At 37.1% G+C, this 12,725-nt stretch overlaps 1 protein-coding gene across 5 annotated transcripts in view; it reads right to left on the reverse strand.

The window, feature by feature from the left end:
• ATG5 (autophagy related 5) overlaps window positions 1–12,725 on the reverse strand; it is a 114,040-nt gene that overhangs the window by 69,844 nt on the left and 31,471 nt on the right. For all 5 annotated transcript variants that reach the window (XM_024755661.1, XM_024755647.1, XM_024755654.1 and 2 more), the window contains one exon: window positions 7,874–8,036. In XM_024755661.1, the coding sequence (XP_024611429.1) occupies window positions 7,874–8,036 (163 nt within the window). The remainder of the gene's footprint in view (window positions 1–7,873; window positions 8,037–12,725) is intronic.

A 12,725-nucleotide genomic window follows, 5' to 3' on the forward strand; every position in this document is an offset into this window, starting at 1 on the left:
GGGGGAAGTCCAAGTAAAATGGCTTTAAAGATTTGCTTAAAGGAAGTAAAAGTACCCCTTAAATAAAATATTGATTTTGGGAAAAAAAAAAAAAAAAGAATAGCCTTCTTAGAGCCCCTAGAATTTATTAAGCTCTTTTCTCCTTCTCAGCCTAACCTACATCATTCCCTGTGCCTGGAACACTTTCATCACAACCACACTGCTCTCTATCCCTTCCTCTATAACTCAAGATACAAATGTAATAATTATTTAAAGGCTATCTGTTTAATGTCTGCCTCCCCCACCAGAATGTGAACTCTGAGGGAAGGAACCGTGGCTGTCATACTCACCCCAGCGCCCCCTATGCCTAGCACAGTGCCTGGCATGTGGTAGATTCTTAATAATTGGCTAATCCATACTATCAGGATCTGGGCATAACTCTCGTATAATGATTGTTCTTTCCAAGACTTGATTAAATAACAGAGTATAAAGTCTGTGAAGAATATAAATCTGTGAGCAATATTCGTAGCGCCAGATTAAAGAATGAAAATTTCTATAAACTCAAAGTGGGGCAGGGGTGAGAGCAGATGAAACAAGACTGACCATATACTGATAACTGCTGAGATGGGCGACAGGTATGGGGATGCTCATTACACTATTTTCTTTGCTCTTATTTATACAATGTGATCCCAGTGTTCTCATGACTGATAAACATCTGAGTTTTTCTAAAGAAAGGAAGCTTACCAAATAGTGACCTTTCACTGAGACAAAAGGTTCAAGAAGAATACTTATGCTTCCTATTGACAGTTCTACTTAGTAATCTCCTTCCACACCATCTACACATTAGAACAGTACTGACACTGTGATAACAGCACAGAAATGGAAGCTTCAAGATACAGAGTTAAGTCCAAAAAATCTCTTGTCTTTCTGTTTTAGTAGTCTTTCTATGACACCACATTTATTTTTAGAAAGCTATCTATTGCCTTTTACCTAAGTCCTGCTTGAAAGGACCAGGGAGGAAGAGAGGGAAAGAGGGAGATGTAAAGAGAGAAAGACGGAGAGAGAGAGAGAGAGAGAGAGAGAGAGAAATAAACAATAATTATTCTTCCAGGAAATCCTCTGGAATCAAGAATATCTAATCACCAGAATTCAGGTGTAAGTGATTACCACTGTACAGTCTTTGAATCTGAGTCTTGTGAGGTATCATCACCTTGACATTTATAAGGAAACTCCATCTCAGAAGAGTGATCTGCCATGGCCACACAACCAATAGGAGATAAGCAAAGAAAGATCAATGCCCCTTTGGAGCATATGTTAATGACCCAATGCTCCTTCTCGGACCAAGAGATTCTCGTCCATTACTTATACTACTATATTGCAACTGATAAAAACAAAGCAATGCAATCACAACCCAACCGTCTCTATCATATAAGGCTGTTAGAACCATTGCGTTTCTTTTGCATCACCCACCAAACAAAAGAATTTTCAAAATGCTATGACTTATCATAAAATTCACCTTAAGCTAAACACTATTTCCTCTTAAAAACCAGTTTTAAGTTAAAATGGTACACTACCAAGTAACTGATTTCTCTAAAAAATTACTTAGCTCAAAAGGATTAACCATACTTTATAAACAATGTAAATTTTCAATATTTAGCAGTGAAAACTTGCGTTTATTTGAAGGTCTATGGAATTTATTTGATGCCATCTTTTCTTTTTTTAGTATACTCAGAAAATCAAAGCTGAAAACTAAGTCATATATTATGTTAAAAATATTTTTTAGAGATTTCCTCAAATCTCTAGCTTATAAGAAAAACCTCCTGACATTTAATAGAAAATAGCCTGCAAATATAGTGACAAGTGCCTCATAAATAATAAAAATGTTACTTTCTTCTCTTTTTTTGTGGTCATTACCTTTGTTTCACAAGGAGGTTAAATACTTTTATACCTAAAATGAAAACCCATAAAAAACACTGAAAGGCACAGTATGTCTTAAATGAGCTTTCTTGGTTTCAAAAGCTTTTCTTATTTCTCTTTCACAGAGACCTGAAAAATTAAAATTAGCATTTGAAAGTATTCAAAGATTGTTTAAATCGTTTAGTTGCTATGCTGTACAGGTGCAGTTCTGAATGAAATAAATTTACCATCTGCTTTTTCTCAATTCTGACCAGTTTACAATTACACTAACCAACAGGTGAAATGTCTTTGCCCTAACAAATCTGTAAGACTTTCTTTTGGATGGAAAAATTCTTAAACATAAAATCCACTTCCATAATTAAAAATTTTAAAGGTACTTCCTCTATTTTATCTAATATTAATCTATTTATAAAAAGCTGTTAACAGTATTTCCTTGTTGTACTACATAGGATTAAAATAAAGGAGTCACTCGGTCAATATTTATTTTGTTCATTCTATGCCTAAGAATATACTAGGTGCTGGGGATACAGAAAATGCATGATACACTCTAACCAAGAGAAATTTATATTCTAGCAGAATACATAAACCATAACTATGCCAGAGAGTGAATTATGAGAGCAAGAATGCATATGAATGGACAAGGAGCCATGACAGCATGAAAATATAAATAGTTCTGCCTCCACTTGGCTGTAGCTTCACAAAAACAGGATTCATGTTTGTTCTATCACTGCTGGATGATCACTAGCTCCTGGCATAGTGTCAGGCACATATTAGATGTTCAATAAATTGTTGGCTAAAAAAAAATGAAACAGGGAAGTTTTCACTTAGAGGGTGACAAGACAGATGAGCATTAAAACATTAAGTAAGAATTAAATAGACAAAAAGGGAGGGAAAGGTTATTCTAGGCAGAAGGAACAGAATGAACTACTATACCCACCTTTCACCAATTTACCTTAATGTAGGTAACATTCAACATTTTACCCCAAAATATATTTTCTACAAACAACCTCTACCCAGCCAAAGATTTTCTAAATGTATATTTCAATTTTAAAAAGTAGAAAATAAACTATCAAGGTCCCCAGAGGATACCACATGTAGGATTTTGAGTGTGTAAACTTAATCATTAGCAGTACCAACAAAAGCAAACATAATAGCTATAAAAATAATTTATAGCTAAAAGAAGGAACAAAATATATTTTAACCACATACCATTTTATGTTGGATTTAATGAAACTCAATTTGAAAAGTAATTTAATAAAAGTTAAATTAATAAAAATAACTTTAAAATAGTCATATATCTAAGCAAGAATATAAGCTAAGACAAAAACAGGAAAAAAGGAATTTTATAAAACAATATATTTTTTAATATAAAAAAATAGCAATGAAGGCAGTTATTAGACTAAGTCTGATACGTTAAGTTATACCAAGTTCTGAATGTGTGACACTGTGAGTCATGCTTTAGATCAATGGTAAATACAAGCTATTGGTTTAATCAACCTTCTATAGGCTGGCAAATGTTTTCTAAAAGGGTTAGAGAGTAAATATTTTAAGCTGTGGGCCACATGGTCTCTTTCACAACTATTTTTTTTGACTTTTTTTTTTTTTGCATCTTTATTGGAGTATAATTGCTTTACATTGTTGTGTTAGCTGCTGCTGTATAACAAAAGTGAATCAGCCATACATATACATATATCCCCATATCCCCTCCCTTTTGCGTCTCTATCCCACCCCTCTAGGTGGTCACAAAGCATGAGCTGATCTCCCTGTGCTAATTGGCTGCTTCCCACTAGCTATTTTACATTTAGTAGTATATGTATGTCCATGCCACTCTCTCACTTCATCTCAGCTTACCATTCCCCCTCCCCGTGTCCTCAAGTCCATTCTCTACCTCTGTGTCTTTATTCCTGTCCTGCCTCTAGGTTGGTTAGAACCATTTTTTTTTTTAGATTCCATATATATGTGTTAGCATATGGTATTTGTTTTTCTCTTTCTGACTTACTTCACTCTGTATGACAGACTCTAGGTCCATCCACCTCACTACAAATAACTCAGTTTCATTTCTTTTTATGGCTGAGTAATATTCCATTGTATATATGTGCCACATCTTCTTTATCCATTCATCTGTTGATGGACACTTAGGTTGCTTTCATGTCCTGTCTATTGTAAATAGTGCTGCAATAAACACTGTGGTACTTGACTCTTTTTGAATTATGGTTTTCTCAGGGTATATGCCCAGTAGTGGGATTGCTGGGTGGTATGGTAGTTCTATTTTTAGTTTTTTAAGGAACCTCCATACTGTTCTCCATAGTGGCTGTATCAATTTACATTCCCACCAACAGTGCAAGAGGGTTCCCTTTTCTCCACACTCTCTCCAGCATTTATTGTTTGTAGATTTTTTTTTTTTTTTTTGCGGTACACAGGTCTCTCACTGCTGTGGCCTCTCCCGCTGCGGAGCACAGGCTCCGGACACGCAGGCCCAGCGACCGCTCCACAGCATGTGGGATCCTCCTGGACCGGGGCATGAACCCACGTCCCCTGCAGCAGCAGGCGGACTCTCAAATACTGCACCACCAGGGAAGCCCATGTTTGTAGATTTTTTGATGATGGCCATTCTGATTGGTGTGAGGTGATACTTTATGTAGTTTTGATTTGCATTTCTCTAATGATTAGTGATGTTGAGTACCCTTTCATGTGTTTGTTGGCAATCTGTGTATCTTTTTGGAGAAATGTCTATTTAGGTATTCTGCCCATTTTTGGATTGGGTTGTTTGTTTCTTTGATCACAACTATTTAACTCAGCTGTTGTAGCATGAAAGTAGCCATAGATGTTACATAAATGAATTGTTGTGGCAGGGTTCTAATAAGTCTTTACTTACAAAAACAGGTGGCTGGCTCATGACCACACTTTTTGTTTGTTTGTTTGTGCTTTTTTTTTTGCAGTACGCGGGCCTCTCACTGCCGTGGCCTCTCCCGCTGTGGAGCACAGGTTCCGGACGTGCAGGCTCAGCGGCCATGGCTCACGGGCCCAGCCGCTCCGCGGCATGTGGGATCTTCCCGGACCGGGGCACAAACCCGTGTCCCCTGCATCGGCAGGCGGGACCACACTTTTTGCCAACCCCTGTTCTCGTGTCTCAAAGTGACTTCTCAATAATTCTTTTTATCAAGACAGCTTTACTTCCTTTCAAACACTTTCACATAAACTGTATTCGTGTTTCGTTAAAGCTTCTAAAAACATTTATAGGAAACCACAGCAGATATTCTCTTATTTTACAGATAAAGAAACTGAAGCTAAAAGGGACTGAGTGGGCTTCCCTGGTGGCGCAGTGGTTGAGGGTCTGCCTGCCGATGCAGGGAACACGAGTTCGTGCCCCGGTCCGGGAAGATCCCACATGCCGCGGAGCGGCTGGGCCTGTGAGCCATGGCCACTGAGCCTGCGCGTCCAGAGCCTGTGCTCCGCAATGGGAGAGGCCACAGCAGTGAGAGGCCCGCATACCGCAAAAAAAAAAAAAAAAAGGGACTGAGTGACTTGCCCTAAGGAGCTACCAAAAGAGGTGAGACTAAAAACCACACCTTTGTTATTTCCACAACTCTTACCCATCACCCTCCATAACTAATCCTCTAATGCCCCAACTGAAACAGTTCAATCATTTTTAGAATCCTCTGCTGAATCCCTGGGCTCTCTATAGCTGACTCACCATGCTCACAATAGATTTCAAGAACATTTACTTAAAAGTTCATCTAAATTATTTACTTAAATTCTGAAGACAAATTACTCTCAGATCTCTTCTCTCTTTAGAACATTCCTGTCTTCTTCCATTTAAGCAATCCTCTTATTCACAAGCCTCCTAAAATGTCACTTCATCTACAAATAGCCAGCCAGGAAAAGGAAAAAGTACACCTTCTTAAGGGGTTGTAAACTCTTTTGATCACTTAATAAGAATATGTGTACTCAGTAATATAAATGAAGTGAAAGGCCTGGTGCCTTCCTTTTGCAAACCTTACAACCTAATTGAGAAATATCAGAGGTACAAATATGAAACTAAGGAGCAACTCCATGTAACTTGGGTCAAATCTAAGAAACTTAAAAGAAATGTGAAAATTTAATTTACAGGACACACTGTCATAAAATACGTACCTTTTGTACTAATGAAGTCACAGATAATGCCCTGTATTTTGCATAATGAAAGTTTAATAAATACTAAATAACTACAGACAACTCTGTGAGATGGTAATGATATAGTCCAAAAGATAAAACTGTATCACATTTAAAAAAAATTTTTTTTAAGGGGAAAAGAGGGGTCTTCTCTTATTCTAGTTGTTGCTATGAAAGAGCAGCTTATAATGGCACCAACTCCTTGTCCAAAAACAACTATCGAAGATGGACAAAATACAGACAGTCCTTGCTTTGCACAGTAGTGCAGGACTGGAAAAATTACCATGCAAAGTGATCTTAATAGTTAATGGGAAAATTTATGATTGTTTTGTGATCTTTTCGAAAATTGTCAAAATATTAAAAACTCTGATGGTTATAAATGTACAGGAAAATGAAAAAAGTAAATAAAACTAATATTTATTTAGTACTGTGTTTAACAGTACACTAATTAAAGCATTAGAAACATGGAGAATTAAAGTGCTTTATTTGTAAAAATCTTAAGCACAGTTTGAATAGTGCCTGCTTTCTTACAAGCAAGCATCTTTCCTAAACTCTGGCAAATTATCATACTCCTTTCTAAGTTTGGATCAACTTCAAACATGTTACTTGCACTTTCAACACCATGAGATATCCCTGTTCCTCTAATGTGATATTTTTGCCAGTATCACTCCCTCTAGGATAACTTCATCCTTTTCATCACAACCACTTCCCTCATTTGTATGGAAGAGTTTGCCTTCACTAAGCTCCTGGGGCTGCATATCTAAAGTCTCTCAAATGGTGGTAGTGTCAACAGCCCCACAGTTAGCTATGTCTTCTATAATTCCACTACCTTCTATTCAAATTTCACTTCCAGCATTATCACTTTTTGTTTCTTTGCTACACTTTCATCTTTCTTGGCTAATTCCCTCTTTCCATTATCCAGTTTTACAAAATGTTATGTGGGCTTATCAATGGACACAAGGAGGCAACACAACTGCATGCTTTGCTGTCTGTGAGTGAATTAAATAACAGCGGCATAACGACGATTCACTGACAGACACTGAAGAAAGTGACCGGTCACTGATCATGACATGTATCTGTTGTTACATAATGACTGAACCGAAGAGCTAACTCTTACGTAATTGTACTTTATGTGATTATTCACAGTTAATACACAATGACAAACGAAATCTGACTCACATTGTTGGGGAACTGGCATTATTTAACTAAAGCATGTTAACTGAAATTCATGCATATTTGACCCATGTAAAGTGAGAACTGCCTGCATACAGAACTGTGTGTAGGCACTGGAGGGCAATCAATGCAGGCAAGATTAAGGAACTATGATGGCTAAGAGAAGAAGAATACATCAGTAAATTGCAGATTCCCCTCAGCTTTTTCCTTGAGCGTATTTTCTAAATCCCAGCCAGGAGAGAGAGAATCTGAGCACAAAGCAAGGCTTCCTGTTCTGAGAAAGCAGAGACTAGAGATTGTGCCCTACCCAGGCGGAGGTATTTTGGTACATACACAGGGTATTCAGTTGCAATTCCAGAAGGATCGTGACTAGGACTAAGGGCACTTTTTCCAGAAGCTAAACACAGGAAGTTTATACTGTCTTATATTATGGGCAAAGCAATCTGTCTAATGCTAGGGAATCCAGGAAGAGAGGGATGCTAGAAGGGTACAATGTAAGAAAGGTATGACCAAAGGTAGCTTCTTCGTGAAATTCTGTGCACAGAGGCTGGAATTTAAACTTGTATCACCAACCCTAAGATGTACCAATTACTCACAGGATTATAGTTACTTCATAAAGTGGTATTATGAAATTAAACATCGTTATATTTACCATTTTGTAAACCCATCCAGAGTTGCTTGTGATCTTTTTTCTGCATTTCATTGATTACTTGACTTTTGTGCTTTAAAGCATCCGCTTCTTTCACACAAGACATAAAATGAGCTTCAATTACATCCTTAGATGGACAATGCAGAAGGTCCTTTTCTGGAAAACTCTATCAAAGGAAGAAAAAATACACATATAAAACATGTACACACATTACAAAATTAGCTCTTCAAAGAACTGTTATCTCCTGCAATTTTCCAATATTTTAAGCAAACCACCTCTTACCTTTGCAATAAAGAGATTTTAATATAACTCCAAATACTTTTTAAAATTAACTTAAAAATCTTTAGCTGTCTGGCATATTCTGCACTTTTTCCAAATAATCCTTATGTGATATGGTATGCATTTATACAACATGAAAAAAGATATGAAAGAACAAGAAATTTAAAAATAGCTTTTTGACTGACCATACCTAGTATTGTCAAGAATGTGGATGGAAATGTAAAATGGTACAAACACTGTGGAAAACAGTTTGGTAGTTTCTTCTAAAAAAGCAGACACCTACCATCTGATCCTGTCATTCTACAACTAGGTATTTACTTAAGAGGAATAAAAGCATATGTCTACACAAAGACTTGTACATGAATGTTCACAGCAGCTTTATTTGTAGCAGTAAAAACACAGGAACCAACCTAAGTGTCAACAGGTAAACAAATATATAAACGGCAGTATAAACTTATCAAAGTGTACACTTTTAACATGCATAGTTTCCTTTAGGTCAATTAGAGCTTAACAAAGCTGTTAAAATGTAAGATCAAATAGCTAAATTTACATTCTTCACCTTCACTGAATCTTTTAGGCAGTTGAGGCAATGATCATTGGATAAATAAGCAGTAATGTAAATGAGATGACATGTACTTTTCACCGAAAAAAAAGAAAGATGTTAACAATGATAGCTACCTGAACGCTTAGTATGTGACAAACATCGTACTAAGACTGTAATATGGATTAAATCATTTAATTTTCCTAACAACTCTTGAGGTAAACACTTGTTATTGCTATCTTACAGATAAAAAATATATAAATAAAGCTCTGGGAGTGGATGGAATTGTACAGCTTGCTGGTGGTGGAGCTAGAATTAGTCTGACTCAACAGTCCCAGCTCTTAAACCACCATGCAATACCACTTCCTCCCTAAGACCTAAACATGTACTTAATGATTATATTCGAACATTATCTTACCAAAAAAAGACATTGTTCTGTAAGTCCTTTAATAAAAATGGAGTCAAATAATAATGGTAGAAAATAACATTAGTTATACCCTACTCATGTTGTTAATAGACAACATTCAATTATCCAAGTCATGGAAAGCTCCTGAATGATTAGGAAATTTACCATAGATGCCCTCCTACCAAAGGAAAAGGCACTTGACTACCTATGGCTATCTCCTAAAGCAACTTTTTTAAACGCAAATAATCAGTCACACCTCCTTCTATTTTCATAGAATCCAGTCTCACAGTTTCTGCTGAGTAAACGGTAAGCCACTATATAACTACCCGCTAGTCACAGTTGCCTAGAGCAGAAGGAAACAGCTGAGTCAATCAAATTGTCTCTCTAGGTACAAATGGATTCCAGTTTCATGGTGCTCTTGAACTAGAAGTCCATAAAGAATTAAGATGGATACTTTCAAACACAGGCACACAAAGGCAAAGAATAGGAGAAAATATAAAATGTCTTAAGAATGAAAAGGCAAAAGGAGAGTATGAGGGACAGATAAAACTAAAAGATGAGAGAGGATATGGACAGCACAGAGAGTGTCCCTGCCTTAAGCAACTTTACAATCAGCTGTATTCGCTTTGAATCAGCTAGACTGAAGGGATTTGCCCTGGATTCCTGACCAGGACAAAGAATTAAGTGTACATCATATCAATTCTATTACAGTCAAATGGATTAGCAATATGATAACGATTAGCATCATGACTTAAGAAAATTTCAATTCTGTTATACTTGATCTATAAAATTAGAAGGGCTTTTTCAGACCAATGCTTTCTTTATTTTTTACTTTTTTAGGCGTGCAGCATGTGGGATCTTTGCTCCCCAACCAACCAGGGATAGAACCTGAACCCCCTGCAGTGGAAGGGCGGAGTCTTAGCCACTGGACCGCCAGGGAAGTCTAGAAGGGCTTTTTCAGTTATTGTACAGTAGTCCCCGACCTTTTTGGCACCAGGGACCGACTGTGCGGCCTGGTTCCTAACAGGCTGGGGACCCCTGTTGTACAGTTCACTACACTGCTAATTATCCACTTTGGTTATGAATGAGTGGCAGAAAATATAAAAGTTCATATTCCAAAGAAAATACTGTCTTCATGTACTTTAATTTATGACCTATTTAAGCTTAAATACTGTTAGAATTTCTTAAAATTGTATGCAAGCTGATTATGAAAAAAAGGAGTTAGGATCTCTTAAACCACTGGTTTGAAAAATTAGGAGGAAAAAAATCCCGCCATTTTTTAGTGTTGCATCAGCATAGGCTGCTAATTCCTTCAATGGCTCTTGTAACCAGAGAAGGTACTGAGGTTTTCCTTTTCCCAGACTTCCACTGCTTTGCAGGTTTCTAAACTTAACCAATGCTGACACCTGTAATTGATAGCTGACAATTCCAAATGCCTAGTCTTTAGAGCAAAAGAGGGGTCTGTTAAGAGAGTGCATGTTTGTACACCTACCCTTCAACAGAGAATGCCCTATCTCCAGATGAACTCGTTAATGAAATGAGGGGAAGCATGAGAGCAGTAACAGAAAAACGGAGATACCTGCTTAGGCAGCCATAGCAGTTGAATTAATTGTGGCAATGAATACAGTGTCAGATGTCTCAGCCAAAGCCCCCACAGCTTCTGCTCATGAAATGCTCTTCTTTCCATGATTAGCTTGGGCTGGGGTGGGAAATCCTTTTTTTGAAAGCTTCACAATAAAATTACAAGCAGAATCTTGATTTGTTACATTACATTTCTAAATCTCTTCTCATATACATGAGCAGTTGTGTTTAAGTGCATACCTTTTCAGTCCAAATTCTTGCAAATAAAGGCAGCGACTTTAACACCATGTTTACTTGCTTTCATTAATCTTTCAAGTCAGAATCCTAATAAACTAGATCTAATTTCACTTTTTTCCTGAAAGGTTCCATTTACTTATATATTATTACCTGTGTCCTTTAATTAAAATATTAACCCAGGCAGTCTGGAGTATGTCCAGACGCATCAGAGATAACCAAATAACACTAAACAAAACACTAAAACTACTTACAAAGTTAGTGGGGAAAAAAGCCTTTTCAGTCTATTAATAATAATATTACAAGCTCTATTATGACAATAGAGCAAAACAAAAAAACATTTCCCATGTACTGCTGATTCCTCCTTCTCCCCGTCTCCCACATCCAATCAAGTTCTGTTGAATCTACATCCTAAATAGATCTGAATCCATTCACTTTCAACATTCCCAATGCCACTTTCCTAGTACAAATTAACAACTATGTGAAACTTCTCAATGCCACTTTCCTAGTACAAATTAACAACTATGTGAAACTTCTCAAAAACCTCGTGACTGGATCCCATGCCCAAAATCTTACCCTCTTTAATTCATTTTTCACATTTGGAGTCATGGTGATCTTTCTAAAACACAAATCTGGTCTTCTCACTCAGCTGCTCTGTTCTACTTTCAGGATAAAATCAAACTTCTAATGCTTTCAACATTCGAATGATTCCTCTCTCTGCTAACCTCTCCAGCATAATCTCTTACTCGCATTTCACATCCTCCATTCTCTTTCCCTTCTCTCCCACATACAGTCTCTGCTCCAACGATCCTGAATATCTGTCCTCCCTCCAGCTCTCGAAAACCACTACTCAACTTTCTGTCTCCATGGATTTGCATATTTTGGACGTTTCATATAATGAATCATATAAAGTGCAGCCTTTTGAGTCTGCCTCCTTTTGCTCGGGCTCAGTATGATGCTTCAAGGTTCATCTGTGCTACAGCATGTAACAGCACTCCGTTCCTTTTTATGGCCAAACTATATTCCATTGTATGGATATACATTTTGTAAATAAATTCATCAGCTGATAAGTATCTGGATTGCTTCCGCTTCTTGGTTCTTATGACTAAAGCTGCTATGAACAACCACGTACAAGTTGATGGATAGACGTACGTTTTCAATTCCCTTGTGTATATAACTATGAATGGAGTTGGTGGGTCATATGGCATTTGAGGGAATTGCCAGATTTTTCTCCAAAGCAGCTCCAGCATTTTACATTCACAACAGTAACATGTAACATATGAAAAGTACCGATTAGCCCACTCTCTCCAACACCTGTTATTGTCCAACATTTTGATTATAGCTATTTTAGTGGGCATGAAGGGGTAACTCACTGAGGTATTTCTTTGCAGTTCCCTAATGACTAATTATGCTGAGGTTTTGTGGGTTTTTTTCATTTTTTATTTTTATACAATTTTTAAAGGTTACTTTCCATTTACAGTTATTACAAAATACTGGCTATATTCCTCGTGTTGCTCAGTACACCCTTGAGCCTATCTAACACCCAAGAGTTTGTACCTCCCACTTCCCCCACCTCTATGTCTCCTCTCCCCCAACAGTGGTAACTGCTAGTTTGTTCTCTATATCTGTGAATCTCCTTCTTTTATGTCATATTCACTAGTTTATCCTATTTTTTAGATTCCACACATAAGTGACATCATACAGTATTTATCTTTCTCTGACTTATTTCACTTAGCATAATGCCCTCCAAGTCTATCCATGTCACTGCAAATGGCAAAATTTCATTCTTTTTTACGGCTGAGTAGTATCCCATT

The sequence above is a fragment of the Neophocaena asiaeorientalis genome, unplaced genomic scaffold (assembly GCF_003031525.2).
Source record: "Neophocaena asiaeorientalis asiaeorientalis breed wild unplaced genomic scaffold, Neophocaena_asiaeorientalis_V1.1 scaffold105, whole genome shotgun sequence".
Taxonomy (NCBI): domain Eukaryota; kingdom Metazoa; phylum Chordata; class Mammalia; order Artiodactyla; family Phocoenidae; genus Neophocaena; species Neophocaena asiaeorientalis.